This window comes from Cyprinus carpio, chromosome B7 (genome assembly GCF_018340385.1).
Source record: "Cyprinus carpio isolate SPL01 chromosome B7, ASM1834038v1, whole genome shotgun sequence".
Classification (NCBI taxonomy): domain Eukaryota; kingdom Metazoa; phylum Chordata; class Actinopteri; order Cypriniformes; family Cyprinidae; genus Cyprinus; species Cyprinus carpio.
In genome coordinates, this window is record NC_056603.1 from 14,643,118 (window position 1) to 14,662,429 (window position 19,312).

The 19,312-nt window shown below is 37.4% G+C and overlaps 1 protein-coding gene across 5 annotated transcripts in view; it reads left to right on the forward strand.

The window, feature by feature from the left end:
* Positions 1–19,312, forward strand: part of exoc6b (exocyst complex component 6B) — a 98,215-nt gene that overhangs the window by 28,678 nt on the left and 50,225 nt on the right. For all 5 annotated transcript variants that reach the window (XM_042727427.1, XM_042727429.1, XM_042727432.1 and 2 more), the window contains exons 7-15: positions 4,871–5,044; positions 7,860–7,928; positions 13,506–13,589; positions 14,579–14,625; positions 15,177–15,297; positions 16,239–16,310; positions 16,942–17,039; positions 17,941–18,046; positions 18,612–18,721. In XM_042727427.1, coding sequence (XP_042583361.1) covers positions 4,871–5,044; positions 7,860–7,928; positions 13,506–13,589; positions 14,579–14,625; positions 15,177–15,297; positions 16,239–16,310; positions 16,942–17,039; positions 17,941–18,046; positions 18,612–18,721 — 881 coding nt within the window. The remainder of the gene's footprint in view (positions 1–4,870; positions 5,045–7,859; positions 7,929–13,505; positions 13,590–14,578; positions 14,626–15,176; positions 15,298–16,238; positions 16,311–16,941; positions 17,040–17,940; positions 18,047–18,611; positions 18,722–19,312) is intronic.

Sequence of the window (19,312 nt, forward strand, 5' to 3'; positions counted from 1 at the left end):
TTGTTTAGAACAATTGATACAGCCCTCCAAAACTACTTTGGCTGAAACTGAAAATTCATATTTTTGCTATTTATTTATTTAATTATTTTTTAATTTTCAGTTGCTGAAATGTCAGTGCATCACTAGCTTGAGAGTAACCGATGGATTGGTTAAACTTGTTACGTTACTTTTGTTAGTTTTTGATTGCTTCTATTGTCCTCATTTGTAAGTTGCTTTGGATAAAAGGGTCTGCTAAATGTCAATGTTCCAAAGTTATGGTAAAAATGATGGTGCATACAGTATAAAAATAAGATATTATATAAGTTGTTTGACTTGTGTACATCTTTTGCAATGCTTCAGGGAAGTTGGAGTTACAAATTACAAATATTTTTGAAGGAAATAAGTTCTGTTTAGATCACATAACATAACAACTAATGGTGTATTCTGGATGCACATTTAGTTTTTCACAAGGAACAGTCTCCTCTCATTTTAAATTTTCCATCATTGCATTTACAAAGTTACATTCTTGTTTAAATCCTGAAATTGCAGCTGTGGATAACTAATATGCTTTTCTTTTTTAAATTCAGAAGTTTGGGCAGAGGAAGGAATTTTTGCAGCATTCCTTTTTTTTTTTTCTTTTTTTGCCATCCCGTACCCCATCACTATGACGCAAATGCCTCTACTTAAGATGAGGGGGCCGAACCAGACAATGAGTAGAATGTAGAATTGTTGGTGAAAAGGTGATGCTTTTCTTTTATTAGAAGATCAGGACCACCTGTGGGAACCACCATACAAACCAAAACATTGAGCTATGTGATAAGTATGAACAATAATGGGCTTGAACGTTGGGATGAAATTTTCAAATCTCTTCCTTTTAATGAAGCCCTTTAATTCTGATGCTCTTAACTGGAAGGAATTCTTGAGTTGTAAATGTCTCTTCATGTGCCACCATCCGATACACCCTCACTATGACGCACATGCCTCTACTCGAGATTAAAAGAGGACTAGAACTTCAGACATGTCTAAAGAAATAAATGGAGCTCAATTCTAAGATGAATACAATGAGAACACGCAATCTTTACGTAGTCCAATTAGTGCATTTAGACCTCCTCGTTCTCAAGAAGAATAATCAGAAAAAAAAGTGTGGTCTTAACTCCTTTTTGTGGAACCGCTGAGCAGTTACAACATCCACCTTGCATCCTATTGTCACTGTTTGGTTTCTGTTCTGTTGTCCTTATGGTGTTCAAGTTTCCTCTCTATTCACTTTTTCTATAAAGAGGCCCTTTTTTTGCTTTAAGAGCCCTCCAACCCCGAATCTTGCTCCTCACCAAATAATTTGAGGGGTCTGTAAGAAGAAAGTTGCGTGAGCATTGACCTTAGTCATGACGTCAGACGGTGTTCATTAAAGAATAGTGTTCTGTTGAGAAAGAAATTATTTTGAACTCTCACGTTTTGCATATGGGAAGTCCTTATTCACAGGTACCTTTCTCATTGTTGGCACTGATGGGAAAGACGTGCTTTGTCAGTGTGTAGCACAATATCGCTATTGACTTGGAATGTCACGGGGAAAATGATTGACATAAGCTCAGACTTTGTTCCTTCTTGAGTGCATGATTGTGCAGTTAGTGAATACTAAAGTAATTTTTTTTCTCCCTTTCTTTTCCCCCCATGGTTTATTTGATTGATAATATATATTTAATTGTTATAGAATTAAGTGTTGTATGCACTTTAAAGTTGTTTGCAGAAATATATTTTTTTTAATATTTGGTGAGATTTCATTAGAATTGTTGTGTGTGTGTGTGAATATATATATATATGAATATATATATATATATATATATATATATATATATATATATATATATATATATATATATATTCAAAATATAAACATAACATTTTTCATATTATTTTCATAACATGTGTATTTATATATACATAATAAATGTATGCTGTACAAACATATTATGCAAGCAAAAACTTGCATTTTTTTGGATGTGATTAATCGTTTGACAGCACAAGTACAGTCATGGCCAAAAGTTTTGGCAGTGACATAAATTTTGTGTTTTGCAAAGTTTGTTGCGCCAGTATTTGTAGATTATTTCTCCACATGTTTCTATGGTATACTGAAAAACAATGATAAGCATATCATAAGTTTTAAGTTTTTTTTTGCCTTTTACTAGTCAATATTTACAGTGTTGACCCTTGTTCTTCATAACCTCTGCAATTGGCTCTGGCATGCTGGATATTAGTTTTTGGGCCAAATCCTGACTGATGGCGATCCATTCTTGCCTTATGAGTTCTCGGAGTTCACAATTTGTGGGGTTCTGCTTGTCCTCTCGCCTTTTGAGGACTGTCCACAGGTTCTCTATGGGATTGAGATCCGGGGAGCTGCCTGGCCACGGATCCAAAATTTCAATGTAATGATCTTCGAGCCACTTCTTTATCACTCTTGCTTTGTGACATGGTGCTCCATCATGCTTGAAAATGCACGGATCGTCACCAAATTGATCATTGGAAGAAGTCGCTCTTGCAGCTCGTTTTGATACCATTCTTTATTCATGGCAGTGTTTTTGGGCAGAATTATGAGAGAGCCCACTCTCTTGGTTGAAAAGCAACCCCACACATTGATGATCTCAGGATTCCTCACTGTTGGCACCACACAAGTCTCATGGTAGCGTTCACCTTTTCTTCTCCAAACAATCGATTTTCCAGATGTCCCAGACAGTTGGAAGGGAGCTTTATCAGAGAAAATAAATTTGCACTTGTCTTTTGCTGTCCAATCCTTGTACTTCCTGCAGAATTTCAGTTTGTTCTTGAAGTTTTTCTTGGAGAGAAGTGGCTTCTTTGCTGTCCTTCTTGACACCAGGCCGTTGTCCAAAAGTCTTGGCCTCACTGTGCATGCAGATGCTCTCACATCAACCTGCTGCCATTCCTGAGCAAGCTCTGCACTGCTGCTGACACGATTCCTCAGGAGGATACGGTCCTGGCACTTCGCTCCTGAAGACTTCTTCACTGCAGTCGAACCACTCTTCTTGAAGTTCTTGATGATTTCGTAAATGGTTCTTTTCAAGTGCAATATTTTTTGTAGCAATTTCGTTGCATGTGAGGCCATTTTGATGCAAAGCTATGATGGCTGCACGTGTTTTTTTGGAGGTAACCATTGCTAACAAGAACACAACGATTGGAAGCACTTCTTCCCTCTTTTTAGAGCAATCAGTCTGCTCTCACAGTCTAATTAGTATGATAGTGATTTCACCTGACTAATACTCTTTCACACTTTCACACTTTCAAGTAATGTTAGCTGGTCATTTTGTGTCAAGATCCAAAAACTGTGAATTTTTTTTTTTTTTTGTGAAAAGTTCATTTTTTGGCCAATGACGCTTTTAGCAATTATTTAAAATGCATCTGATCTCTGATCACACAATAATCTAGAAACAATGTAAATGAACACCACAACAGCTTAAGCAGCAAACTTTGCAAAACACAAAATTTATGTCACTGCCCAAACTTTTGGCCATGTCTGTGTGTGTGTATATATATGTTCAATCCCCCTCAAGATAATACTATTTTCGGCAAAAAACTTTAAGCATCGATCCGATACTCTGTATTGGTATCTGCTCCGATACTGGTATTTTCTGCCGGATCGGATATCGGTGTGACGAGACCGATCCAAATCCGATATTCTGCTTGTACTATTGTGTTATTGTCAAGCCTCACGAAAGGACAAAACATTATAAAGCACCATAAAGTCAAAGTTCAAGTGTTCTGAAACCGTTCCATAGTTTAATGTGAGGTACAGATGAATATTTAAGTTGTTAAATTCAAGTTCACGTAAACTCTTCTCTCCACTGTGGCTGTCAGTCATCCTTCATTCAGCATTAAAACTGCAAGTCACGTTCGGTTACGACAGTCAAAACAATAAAACTCTCTTCAAGAGTGCACAATAACTGAAATTTAAAACTGTTAAATGAAAAGGCTCAATAAACTATTGCACATGTAATGCATTACGCATCAGTATCTTTTTCCTTTGTGCTTTGAAATTTTCTATGCATAGCACTGCATTTGTGCCGCTCTCTTTTGGAGCTTTTCGTATTATAATACTTTTGGGGAATGAAAGATTATTTATAGCGTTTCTTGTTCTGTTCTATGATAGGACAGAAAAAGAAAGGCTATAAATAATCTAATGTAGCTATAGCACAGTAATGAAGGCAGCAACATATGATAGATAGGACTCCTATCTATCATATGTTGCTGCCTTCATTACTGTGCTATACATTTAAAAGAAATGTCTTTATTTTCTAGTTTATATTTAAATATAAATAAATACATTTACATGTTTTCATTCATGTATTTTATAATACAAAGAGCAATGTGTTACATTTTACCAGATGTAATCCTAGACTTATTCATATTTATTTGTTCCCCACTAAATAGTGTTATTTCACTAAATGTTTAGATTTTATAAAATTGTGCAATCATGATTTTTATAGAATAACTTTTTCTGATAAATTATCCACTAATTTAGTTCATAATAGTATTTTTGTCAAAGATTGATATATTTTTTTATGTAATTTTACATTAAAATAAAGTTGTCGATATTTAGTAGATTTTGTTTAACACACAAAAGAGTGACAATCAGGTCAACACACAGAAGTTTAGAAATTCTACATTGATTAAAAAAAGCTGTGCTGGGATCGGATCGGAATCAGCTGATGCTCAGAATTTTCTGGATCGAATCGGATCTGAACAAAGGGTATCCTTGCATCCCTACCTTTAAAGTGCATACAACATATGTGTGCATATAAATGTGTGTGTGTGTGTGTGTATAATTAAAAATATTTTTACAGACATGTTCCCTTTCACATGTGTGTTTGTCTTTGTTTTCCAGGCACAGGTGCAGATCGCTCGTGATAATGCCGTGACATCACAGCAGCGATCAGCAAGTGGACGGAGGATACGAAAGGAAGCATGCTCTGGCACAGAGGTGGACAGAACTGGAAGCAACCCCTTTTCAGAAAAGGATTCTGGGATACTGGATGTGGAGGATGAAGAGAAAGATGAGGTGAGAGGGGAAAGATTTATCTCAGGAGTCACAATAAAACCATTAAGCATTTCAAATGATTTCAAGCCTTTGTCAAGTTTTCAGTCTGTTTTATTTTTCAGGCAGTTTATGAAACCAGAAAGGAAAATTCATATAAATACATCTTTTTGGGTATTATTCTCTTTTTCTTTCTGTCTGAGTCCTTTATAGAGATGAAAATCATAAGGAATGCATCGATTCTTGTTCCGATTCATCTTAGTGAGGAATATTTTTAGTGCTTTTGAGACCAAATAGAGATGAATTTTTTTTGCCAGTTTCTGTGTAACGTTCTGTTTATAGACTTCGTAATATTTCCCTACAAATTTGGGAAATGATTGCAATGCATTTTGTGCGCAAGTCCAGAACAGAGATTGGCTGAAACAAAATAAAAAACTAGCCTGTTGCTGATCACGTGTTTGGAGCAAAAACTGTCCAGTTCCGAATGATGGCCTTATGACTGGTGTATCCCTTATACCAAAACTCATAGCATGTTTCTTTAACTACATGCCTTCAAATGAACAACTATCCTTCAGCACAAAGTAATGGTTCCTGGTATAAGTATTAGTTCATTTTCAGAGTAAAAATTTCCAGATAACTTATTCACCCTCATGCCATCCAAGATCTCCTTCATTCTTCACTCGAAAAGTAATTAAGCTTTTTAAGGAAAACATTCCAGGATTTTTCTCCATATGGTGGACTTCAACAGGGACCCACGATATGATGTTGATTTACTCACCCCCTATATCATCCAAGATGTGTTTTTTTCATTAGCAGAAGATGAATTAGGATTTTATATGGGGTCTAACCTCTAATTATAGTCTTGCAGTAGCTCTGCGATGTGCTTCCATGACTTCACACATTACGTAGTCACAGTGGAAAGGTCATGTGTGACCAAGACAGATTTCCTCCTCCAACTGTAAAGGGTGTTTAATGTAGTCTTTGCACGTTCGCTTTATAAACACTGGGATGGTACTTCCACCTACATCATACGAGTTGTGGATGCACATCGCAGTGCTAGTGCCTAACTATATGGAGAAAAATCCTGGAATGTTTTCTTCAAAAATCATAACTTCTTTTCGACTGAAAAAATAAAGACATGAACATCTTGGATGACATAGGGGTGAGTAAATTATCAGGAAATGTTTGAGTTACACGTAAATGAATCACTCAACTAGTAAGTCAGATTTGCTCAACTCTGACTGATTCATGTCTTCTTCTGAAGAATCGACTTAGATCTGCAAAACACTATCATAGTATTTTACTGCAGTGTTCCATCCACGTTAGCCAAAAGTCATGGAAATCATTCAGTTCATTTAAAAAAAAAAAATTGGAACCATTTCTGAATATCGATGAATCCTAGTTCCTCTGTCTCTGTTTGTCCCTTTCTCCTGCTTTACTCTAATATCCCCATGGACTTGCTGTTGGGCTGCCTGCCCAGTCCAGGATCTCCTCCCTTTCTTAATGGAGCGTCTCGGCTCTGCAGTCGTTTAGTGTCATTAGGGCTGCCCCGCTCCTCTGAGGCGGCAATGTGAGACGTGTGGAGCATGCAAGACGTGCTCCCCAGCTGTGGCTGCCGGCACCGGCACACAGAGAAAAGATGATTCCCGCCGGTCTCGCTTAGCTCCTGAGAGACAAATTGAAGTGACGCAGTCAAGACACTCTCAGTCGGTCTTCATTGTTTAGTTTACGTTGAGTTTATTTTGACGTGCTCAGATAAGCGTTGTTTGTGTTGTGTGACTTCTTCACTTGTTTTGACATGGTGTTTTCACTTGGTCATACCGAAGCAACACAAGATTGGCACTTGTGTTTGTACCGAAGCACTGGTGATGGACTTTTGTTTTCTGTTTGCGTTGTTATGTTAAGCAGACACTTTTGCACCAAAGCAGTTGAGAAAAAGCTGCTAAATAAATGTAATTTGTTGACTAATGTTGCCATTTCTTACCCAATTTCATGCAGCAATGTAGCAACATTGTTAAACCATTTTGAAATCTGTTTGATCAGCTCTCAACATTTTGATGAGTCAAAGGGAAAAAGTGAAAAACTTACCTTTAAGTGACCCTGGTAAGGTTAATGTTTGTTGCCCTCTCGTTTGACCTTTCCCCCTTCCCTTCCCTCCAAGCTTGAGTCAGCCTGTGCGTCATCGTGTTTTCCTCTTCTGGCTCCTGCTAGTGCCAGCCTTTAATCTGCTCGAATCTCTGCGCTCAGGGGCTTCCTGAGAAACGGGTTGTATCCAGAGATGCAGATCGTTGCCCGTTTAATGACCCCATGCCACCTGAACGATGTCCCCTTGCGCCCCTTTGTCCTGTCTGTAAACTGTTTCTAGGGGAGCGTGTTAATGTGAACATGCCGTCCCTGAACCGGACAGACATTTCCAGCACCGTCCCAGTGGTGCATCAAGACTGAATTGTTTTTTCCACATTCTCTCTGGGTTATTGTTGGTGGTGCCACAACATAGTTGGGTTTGTATGTCCCTGGTTGCCATTTTGTGGGCACCAGATCAAAGCTGGCATTGTTTAGTTGTCCATTTGTTTGGCTTACTTTTAGAAAAGAGTCTTTCCTTACCGGTAAGGTCAAGAGTGGCCCAGGTCAAAGTGATGTAAAGAGAAAGAAACTTCTTTTGTGACAAATTAAATCTGGTAAAAGCTATTACATTGCATTCATTTGAATGATCTTGCATTCAAAATAGATTCTAGTTGAAAAATAACATTTAATATTGTCTGTTCCTAGTGATTTCCTGCTTTAGTGCTGCTCATCTGTACAGGTGATGTGTCTTTCATTGACTCACATTATATTGCAGATTCCTGGTGCACAGGACCTGGTGGACTTCTCTCCTGTGTATCGCTGTTTACACATCTACACTGTATTGGTGAGTATGTCTTGTTTGAAATCTATTTTATTTCAGTTTTGTTTTTTGTTTTTTTTCAGAATATGAGCTCTGTGTTGGCCCTCACGCTCACACATTTAACCTGCACTTTCTTCCCCAAGGCCTCTCATTGCAATTTGTGGTACTCAGAGAAAAATGGCCTGTATGTTTTCAGAATATGTTCATGAAAATGTGAGTTTGTGTGAGCGAATGTGTATTTTTAGTGTGTGTATGAGAAGTTGTTTATGTAAAATGTGTGATACGTGTTATTGTGACTATTCTGAATGAGTCTTTTACATTTACTATTCAAAAAGTTTGGGGTCCAAATAAAACGAAAAAAAAAAAAAAAATCTTTTCAACAAGAATATATACATTTTTATCAAAATTGTTACAAAAAAATCTTTCAAATAAATGTTGTTCTTTTAGACTTTCTATTAATCAGATAAACCTGAATAACCGTAGGACGGTTTCCATTAAAATATTAAGCAGTAATTAAATCTTCATTTTAAATATATATATATTTTATGGTATTTTGATCAAATAAGTAACATTGGTGAGCATTAAAAAAAAATGTATTGTATGTATGACTCCAAAGGTTTGAACGGTGGTGTTTGTGAAAATAATTTTTATTCAATGTAAGGTTGCATGATTAAGTGAAAAAGTCAGAATCGCCATGGCCAAATAACTTAGTTTGAAGTCGCAAGGATCACATGCAATTTTAAAGTTCTTGCTGAACATGGCAAACATTTATTTCATTGTGATTTTTTAAATGTCTTTTTGTTTTTTAAATCATCTGGATATTAGATTTTTTTCATATCGTATTTCGAATTACAAAATTGCAATATTTGACAATAATCAACAAATCCTGCAGCCCATAATTGATTTATTTCTCATTTGTTAATCCATGCTGATTTTAAATCAGAGCAGTTAGCACAGTTGTTTGTTGATGACTGCTGAAATTTGCCAGTGGAAACTGCTCCATAGTTTACCAGCATGTTCTCCACCCAAAAGTACCCTGGAATGTTTCCTGCACAAACAAATATTGCATTTGACACAGCCACAAGTAATGAAAAACACTTTTTAAATGCATCACTGTTAATTTATTACCTATTAACTTGCTAGACACACATCTATGGAGTCAAGAGTCTTTAAACTGTTTGCTTTTGTAGTATGCTTCAAAATAAGACCAATAAGTGTGTGTAGGTCTACGTGCTTGGGTGGGTATTTCTTTTTTTTTTTTTTTTTTTTTTTTTTTTTATGTGAATACGCACGTGTTTGTTTTCGGAGTGTACGTGCTGACAGCTCCTCATGAAGACTCCCGAATTGTTTGAGTTGGTGGAATGTCACTTTTATGACCCCCCCGGCCTGTAAATTTCAAGTGTGAGCAGACAAACTGTCATTACTACAATGGTCTTTGTAATGGAAGCTGGTGAGAATGGCATGCTGGGGAATCGGGGTAGAGAGGAAGTCTTTAAAGTACACGTCTTGCCCTTTTTTGAGCAGTTCTGGAGACCAGGTCTAGGAGCCGTCTGAGGACGCAAAGGAAAGGAAGGAAAAGTAAAGGACAAGAGTTGTTTGAAAGTGACCAGGGAGTCATAGAAGGGACACACACAAACACTGTCTTGAGGTTATAGGAAAGAAAGCAAACAAATGAGAAGGAGTCGATGTGTTTCTTTTTAAGAAGGAATGTTCGAGTTTTTGTGTTTCCTTTCCCTGGTGACCCTTGAGTCACCTCAGACCCTGGGAAATCACACTGCTTACTTATACAAAAACAAACAGAATTGCACTTTATATGTCCCTGAAGGACTTTTTTGTTTAAACGGTGAGCACATACACTTGAATGCCAGTGTTTGAATGCACATATGGCAGGTACTTCCCATTCACTGTATATTCACTGTCCTGAACGCCCCCACAGGAAGGAAGTTGTTGAGGCTGTTGTATGTTTATATGACGATTGGCCTTAGTGTGACATCGCTCCTGATAATTTAAACAAACTTTATGTAAACATGACTACTTGCTACTGTAAAGAGTGAGGGGGCAGAGAGACATTCATGGAAGGGAGGGAAATGAGTCAAATATAGAAATTGTTCATGACCTTGGTGCTGTAGATGCACAATGGCCCTTTTTTTGGGTCTGCTCTGACTTCTGAGCTGGCTGCACTCCAGATGGCCCGAGCTGGGAATCGGCAGGAGACGCTGAGGGGGTTCACCTGGGTTTCCTTCATACCAGAGGGTTGTGACCCGGCCATGGTGTCCCTTGCCTTTTTTGAACATTTGTGTATGTGTGTGAGACAGTACAGGCCTGTGAGGCCTGGAACTATAAGTGTGGAGCTGCTGCGGAGGGACAGGAAGTTGAACTCCCGTTGGAAAGTCAAGCCGAGGGATGGAAAGAATAAGGATGGAGAAAGAGAACAGGACAAGGAAGAGGTCAGAGTGCCAGAGGGTACAGTCTGTTCTTTGGTCAAGTTTGGCTTAAAAACTTCAGTTGAAGACAATGTGTTTTAAGTTTTTCTTCACACTGCCATCAAAGAATTGACATTTTTATGAATCTGCAGATAATAAAGTTCAAACGGACAGAGGAAAAAAATATTCTTCTGGAGTGGTGGAATTAAAAGAGAACAGGGGACTGCAATAGAATAGAAAACATAGAAAAGAGGAAGCATGAGTTGTTGAAAGTGTGACCTCTATGCCTCAAGGTCTTGCACTTACCATAAATGCTTATTGTTTTTGCACTGCCAGAAAACAGCCAAACTGAAATGGTGTTTTCTTTTAAACCAGTCTGACCTCAAGTGCAGCCACTGAGATTTAATAGCGCTACTGTGTCAGAGATCAGAGGCTGATGGAGATCTCAAGGGGTCACCGTTACCTCTGTGTGCTCACTCTTTGTTATTCGTTTGAATTCTTTCTGTCACATATTTAGTCCATTTTGGACTTTTTATTAGAATGTATTTGTGGCTGATTTAGTAGCATTTTGCACAAGAATACATTTATTGAATTTCTTGATCAATGTCTTTAAAGCAGCACACAAGACCATTTTCTGGACAAGAACATCTGTGATGGATTAAATTCTGTTCTCTTACTTTCTTTCTCTCTTACTGTCTTGTATCCTCTTCCAGCTCAAACTCCTCTTTACTCTTGATGGAACTTAAGATCTGAACAGTGTCTCAGTTCTCTGACAGTTCTGGTCTGTGTTCTGATAAGTGTAAACACAGGCTGGTTGTGATGGGCCAGCTGCAGTGGGAAACCTTGGAGAAGGAGAACCACAGTTCAGGCCTCCATCCTGCTTCTCCAACCCAGAGAACCACACCCAAAATTCAGTTGGCCTACACCGCTGTATCCATCACTGTCTATATTAGTGGAGCTCTGGAGATCTGGGGCACTAGACCTTTGTGGAGGGAAGTTCAGCTGAACTTTAGTGCGCATCTTTCTTCAATAGTTGATGTTGGCACTGTTGTCGTTTGATTTTGACTGTTTACGTTAAGGAACATCTATAAGAGATGGAGCGTTTGGACACGATTAGCTGGGTTTAGACTGAAGTTGGTAGACCTGCTCTTCTCAGTCCTAGTAACCGCAGAAGAGCTTGCATAGCCAACAGGATGGACACACTCGGTTAAATTCCCTTCATACAGAACATGGCATCCTTCTCAAACATCCTTTTTTCCTTCTCCAAAATGTCTTTTTAAGGATTCTGAGGTAATACACATCCTGCTCCAAAGAGTCAGTGTCGTCAATGACCGTATATTGTGTAGGAGTCATTTTGCCCCACTGTGGACTTTTCAGTTTTGAGGAAGCTACTTTAAATTATGGGCAGCTTACAGTTTGACAGGTTGCAGCTTCAAAGTAGAGTGGTTATGAATCATTAAATCCATTTTTTTAATAAGTTGATGAATGAACCCACTGGCTAAAATGAATCAGACTTCCCAGCACTTTTTTGTGAGAGAGAAAATGTAGCATTTTGTGTGAAGCAAGATACTTTCTTTCTTATACTTTCTTCTTATGTTCCTCACTGAATTGTTTCACCTTCTGTCTTTCATTGTGCTCTGAAGGCCTCTGTGGTCAAAGCAGAATATCTGTTCGATCCCTGCTGTTATTAAAGGTTTAAGGTTGTTCTGAAGTCATTCAAATTTATATAATGCTTTTCCATTTCTGTGCCCACTTTTTTCTCCTTCAATTCTTATTTCTCAAACCTTATTCTTCCCCACACATCATTACATTTGGGTGGTCTGGGTTAACTATTTGGGCTTTGTAACCGAATGATTACTGGTTTAAACCCTCAGGGACTCCGTATTACTATTGTGCCCTTACTGAAGGCTCTTGCATAATAAGTATGCTGTAATTCGCTGTAGCATCAGATAAATGACAAGGTTGTAGACTACAACTCTATTCAAAAACCTAGTGAACTTCCTTCATAGACAGCATTTCTATTCAAGTTCACCGACGTGAAGGCTGATGCAAAGTTTAGACAGCCGCATTATAATTAATTTCATGTATCCTGCATTGTGATTTAATCAGTGCAAAAAGTCATTCAAAATGTTAGACAAAGTAAAAGTTGTCTACTATGAATACTCATTTTATTTAGTGGATAAAAGTCTATTTAAATACATAAATAATCCTTTAAAAAAATATTGTAAAATTGTCAAATCTAACTAAAAATGCACTATTAAAAATAAGAAAAAATATCCCATAAAATATTTAGTAAAACTGGCAGCTGTGGTTGCCAGAAATTCACTGTAATAATGTCTCCAGCATAATGAAATAGCATATACTTTCAAGAAAACATTTTTTTTTAAATATATGTAAAAGTAACTTGCAGTTAGGTTTCTACTGTAGGATTTTACAGTCTTTTTTCTGTTAAAAAAATTCTTTACAGTGCATTATTTCTGAGTGGTATGTGTTTGCTTGCTGTATCACGTTATTAGCTTGGCAATCTCAAATGCTATAGAAGTTAATTGACATTCAGGTCTGTCTGTGGACTTGAGGAGCTCTATTAGTGTGTCACACAGTGTTGCAACTACCGACTGCGGACCAGCAAAAAAGCTCACTAGATCTAAAACCGAGCATTTACGAAAAGTCTTGTCCTGTTTTTTTTTATCTTTGTAGAAGAGGAGTAGTCACCCGCTCTCTCTCTAGATAAATTCAGAGGCCCTTGACTGGAAGTAGCGATAAGTCCCACCGTACTGCCACTGTTTTCTGTTTTTATCTCTGTTGCTCTGTGCATTACGGTGTTGTTTCAGCACTCTGTTCTGACCGGGACGTGTGTGCATGTGTTGGTGTCATGCCCGAATAGACTTTGATAGCAGTCTGTGTAAGGCGGACAGAAACTGCACTCTGGGTTTCTGGAAAAAGGATCAAGTCTTTAAGCAGTGAATGTGGGCCTTTGTTTTTAGACCACAAGCCTCTGCTGTGCTGTATTCTGAATCGTACTATGAGATTAGGAGAGAGAAAGTACCTGATATGCTCTTATTTGAAGTTTAGCTCGGCCTCTGTAAGCGAAAATCTGTTTTCCTGTGTCTACTGCTTCTCTAAGTCATAAACAGCCTTATTCTCACTCAGGTGTTTAGAATGTGTATCTTTTACCCAGGGCGCCCGGGACACGTTTGAGAACTACTACAGGAAGCAGCGGCGGAAACAGGCCCGACTAGTGCTGCAGCCTCACTCTAACATGGTACGCCATCACTCTGCCTGAGCACATGCTTTGTCTGACTGTCTATTTTACACCCTCCGATCATATTCACTGCACCTCCCCCAATCACTAACCACATCTCTAATAAACTCTCAGGAGCTGTTAGGTAAGCCATTATCATTACATAACGTACAAGCTTCTGCTTATTTGAAAATGGACGCATACTAGAAACTTGACTTGTATAGTTAATTTAGGACCTGAAAATTTAGGTGTTCATATATAGTTTTCGTTGGCCTGAACAACGACTGGAAAAGGATGTGGGAACGTTGTTCCAGTTAAAATATAGCTCAGCTGTTGAACACTTAAGTTTTCCTTATAGCAGAGCTGAATTGTACATATTTTCCAAATTTCTTTCTCGTTTCTGTTTTTTTTTAATTGCTCTGCACTTAATGTCATTGCAAAATACTTAAGGTATACAGTACTGTTCAAAAGTTTGAGGTTAGTAAAAAATTTTCATACTATAGAATCATTGTATTTATGTATTATATTGATAAAGTGACAGTAAAGATAATTTACGATGTTACAGATGTTTTCTATTTCTAATGGTTTCCATTAGCATATTAAGTGGCACAACTGCTTTCAACATTGATAATAAGAAAATACATTTTACAATGAATTAAAACAGAAAAAGTTATTATAGATTGTAATAATATTTCATAATATTACTGTTTTATTTTAAAAATATTTTACAGCCCCTAATTATTGACTGGTAGTGTATTGTGTTGAAGTGTTGTAGAATGTCATTGTACAGGTATTTTGTTATTTGGTCAGGGATATGACTTATTATTGAGGTAATAGAGGTAACATTCTTTCAAAGAAATAATTAATTCTGACACAAATACAAATTACGTTTTGAGGTCGTAATTAAGTTAATTTCTTAAATAATAAAAACCTTAAAAAGAGCTGTAATAGTAGACTGCTCAGTTAACTGATGTTCATAAACCCTTCTTTCTCTTTCCTGTGGTCTCCAGCATGAAACATTAGAGGGGTACAGGCGCTACTTCAATCAAATTGTCGGGTAAGTGAGGTGCACATTTTGTTTTAAATGGCCAAATTAACAGAAAATCAATTATACATGATTACTACATTCATTTTTAATATAGAAGAGAATTAAAACAGCCGAAGCATTTTTTGGCTCTGCGTTCAGACCCTCCCTTTAGCTTTTCCTCTGGCCCTTCCTGATTCTCCATCCCAGTGCTGCCGAAAAACACTCTTAGCTTTAGAATTTATGGTTTTTGGGATGTGGAGTGGCAGATTGGTGTTATTCCGAGCGTCTGAAGGGGAATATCGGAAAGGCTGGTGTCTGGAATGGAGGCTTTTACAAACATCCTAAGTGGCACAAAAAAGGCTTAGGGCACTCGCACAGTGGGATCTCTGGGATTTTTTTGGGGGGAATGTTGCTGGGATGTTCAATGACTCTGGCTTTTGTGTGCTGGAAAGCCTAATTGTGCCCATTTGGGATCTTATTGACGGTTTAATGATATGGTATAATGCACTTACTGTTTCTCTTTCATACTCTTTCCAGCATTTTTTAATTTGTTCCTGTATTTCCCTGTATATATCCTGCAGTTTTTTTGTAGTGGAGGACCACATCTTGCACACCACACAGGGCCTGGTAAACAGGGCTTATGTGGAGGAATTGTGGGAGCTGGCCCTTTCAAAGACCATTGCAGCCTTGCGTACACATTCAGTATGTCTGCACACTACATGCCTAACATACACTAAGCAAGCTGAGCTGATCATTTTTATGACCAGCCTGGAAGGGTGATGGCTTCCCTCTGGAGTTTCTGATGGGTTTTTAGGATTGTGGTTTTCTAGTACAATAAGGTGTGTGGTTACCATTACTTGAAGATACTATAGTGTTTTATTTTGTTATATTTACAACATACACTAAAAGTTAAATGTTTCCGTAAGAAATCTGCTGTGCTCCTTAAGGCTGTATTTATTTGTTCAAAAATGCATTAAAAACAGTAGTTTTGTAAAATATTCTTACAATTTAAAATCTGTTTTCGCTTTCAATATTTTAAAATGTAATTTATTCCTGAGATGGCAAAGCTGAATTTTCAGAAGCCACTGTTGCATGATCCTTCCAAAATACCTTTTCATGACTCTTTGACAAATAGAAAGTAAAAATTTGAAATAGAATTATTTTTGAAGCAATGTAAAAGTCTTTACTGTCACTTTTGATCAATTTTAATGCATCCTTGCTGAATAAAAGTAATAATTATTTCAAAAAGAAAAACTGACACTACATTTTTAACAATAGTGTAAATTACGCACAGATGTACCTTACATATTAACAAAGTAGTAAGTTCCTGCAAAAGTACTGCAGACGTTGTCAGAATAAGTGAATGCACATCTTTGTGGTATTTGTTGTCCTTGTGTAGCTAGCAAACTGCAGACCTTATTTTACTATTAATTTAAAAACACTTTTCTTAAAACAATATTCTTAAATTTCAGAGAGATCCCTAATCCTCTTCTGGGTTTTAGGACTACAACTGAACAACTCTTGTTCTTGTATCTAAAAAGATATGCTTTTCTTGCATTTTTGTCAGGTAATCTAAATCCTTGTACTGTCCTTGCTGTGCTTCTGCTGTAATCCATCACTCTCTCTCACTTGTGTCTCCACAGTCTTATTGCACTGATCCAGACCTGATATTAGATCTGAAGAATCTTATTGTGCTATTTGCAGATACACTCCAGGTGAGTGGGGTAGTACCTAATGATAACATTTAAGAACTTTGGGTGTCACTGATTAAGTAGTTATAAATAATCACATACAGAAATATTTTCTGAGACTAGGGAATATTATTAAAAAATATTGTGACCGTCAAGCATTGAATAGTCATTACAAATGTTGCAGTGCTGTCAAATCGATTAATCGTGGTTAATTGTATCTAAAATAAGTGTGTTTACATAATATATGTGTGTGCACTGTGTATATTTACATGTGTATGTATAAATACACACACATGCATGTACTGTATATATTAAAATTTATATACCGTATGGTTTATATGTAAATATAAATGTTACATATATTTCTTAAATATATACATGTATGTGAATATATTTATATATACATGTAAATATACACAGTACACATGAATATATTATGTAAACGCAAACTTTTGAATGCAATTAAATGAGATTCACTGATTTGACAGCACTAGTATGTTGTTTGTTTTATTTCCATATAATTAATCGTAATATCAAGTGTAAATGTATAAACACAATTTCTTCCTGTTTTCTGCTTAGAGTTGCATTCATTTGCTTCCTGTTTTTAACTGAAATGGATATTATCCACCCCCTCTCTTCCCCTCTCTCCCTGCAGGGTTATGGTTTTCCAGTAAACCAGTTGTTTGATATGTTGCTGGAGATGAGGGATCAATATGGAGAGATCCTGCTGAAAAAGTGGAATCAGTCCTTCAGGTGCCTTCTGCCTTCTCTTTCTCTCTTTCTCCCTTTTCTCTGTTTTTTTTTCATCTCTATCACTCATTTGAGTAAGGATAATGATGATTTGGTTATCACCTTATGACCCTTGAGAAATCCATACTGAAGGAATTACACTAATAGGGTTATGTCCAAATCAACTTAAATCAGATTGTATTCACTGTACGTCATTTGTTCTGTTCTTCAATTCAATACTTGCTAACCACACATCCATTTTTTAATGAAATATCCATTTTTAATGCCCTATATCAAACTACCAGTTAAGGAAATTGCTTGTAGTGCTCAGAGATTTATATTTGCAGAGGTTGTGGATTGCAGGACGGTTGAAGGACAGGGAAACTTGGTCAGGCCAAACTATCTAAAATCACTGATCAAATTATCCCCATGTGAATAAATCATATTGCTTGAAGGACAAATATTTTCTCCTTTTTTTGTGCCGGGATCCCTTTAAAAAGCATATAATCCAAAAAATGTAAATTCGTTGTCGAAAAAATTATGTTAAAGCTCCTTGGAGGGAGATGGTTACGATTTGTTCGGCTGAATCTTAAGAGCAGATGACATGGCAAGGTTGTTGTAACCTTGCTGGAGTCGTTTTACGCTCCCTGTCAGAGACACTTGACTCACTCCATAAAAGAATGATGCTTTGGACTCGTTGAATGGCTCGGAATGTCATTACTGTGGGAACAGGCATTCAAGGAGATGTATCATGTGTGTTTGCTATGCCTGAGTTGCACAAACACAGACACACTGCTCACGAGTCCAATAAATGGTTTTTAGATTATTTAGTCTTCTTTAATATCCTGCTCTTGCCCTCAGGTTTATGATCAGTTCATCTGTGAAGTCAGGTCTTTTTCCCCTCACACTTATTCTGTTTATTCAGGCAAATTTTGGATCAGGACAACTACAGCCCCATTCCCGTGGCGTCCCCTGAAGAGTACCAGCGAATAGCAGGCCAATTCCCCTTCCAGGATCCAGAGCTCGACAAGGTGAACATTAGGCACATAAGAAAGCTTTTATCCCACAGATTTTCTCACAGATTCCCTCAGTTACACACCCTCCGGTCTCCTCAAAGACACAAAAATCCTCCTGCTGTCCAAGAAGTTGATTACTAACATGCGCATCCCCTGAAATACTTGAGCTAAGCCATACATCTGAATTCTCCCTTTGACGTCAACAAGAACTACTGCCCAATACTGTTTTAGTAATCAAGGATGTTACCTTTCTTGGTGATACTTGCAGCTGTTCTTTTTCATGTCATTAAGCTGCCTTTGTGTTTTCTTTATAAAGGAAATCTCCCAGAGTGTTCTATCAACAGCATTTGTTACAGATGCTCAATATTTTTCATTTTGAGCAAAAAAATTGATTGCATTTAAAGCACTTACAATGGAAGTGCACATGTCAAGGCATCTGTTAAAATGCACTCCAGAACCAGAATTGTCCAACACCAAAAAAGATTGACATCTCTGATTTTAAACCATTCAGAACACCTGCTCTGTGCTGTGCTGTAATATACTGTATTTATTTACTTACTCTTATAATTATTCTTAACAGATGCCTTTTCCGAAGAAGCTGCCATTTTCTGAATTTGTGCCTAAAGTCTACTCGCAACTCAAAGAATTCATCTATGCCTGCCTGAAATATTCTGAGGACTTGCACCTTAGGTAAGAGCGTGCAAACACACTTTAAACTGTTTCACACCTGCATATATAATCCTCCCGTCCAAATGTTCTCATTAGCAAATCATACTGCCTGGATGCCAGTTTACATACCTATTTTTGAACTGAGTTTTTTTTTTTTTACCTTTCATTCTTTTGCTGTGAAGTCACTAAACCTGCCCCATTGTCTTTGCCTATCCCCTAGAGTAGCCGCTGAACTTCAGAGAGGAAGTTCCATTGGCATCAAACAGTTTCTGTGTGTTTTCCTAATTAATTGCATGCTTGGTGCTAGTGGGTGTTATTTCAAGGAATTTCTCCCAGTGACTGATCTCTGGTCAGTTTATGAGTTCTTAGAATTACTGATGAGGTTGCCAGATGCGCTGAGCTGTTTAGTGTGGCCTACCCTGAATTCCCAGTCTGCAGACTGTTGGACAGAATAAACGACTCTGTGCAATGGCGCTTCGGTATGATCTCCCTTTATGATATTTCTCAGAAGAGAAGTATCAAAACAAACAGCTGTGAAAAAAGCACTTTTGGATTTCCCAATAAATGACTAAAGACCTGTTTAGCAACCTGTTATGTAACATCAGAGAGTGA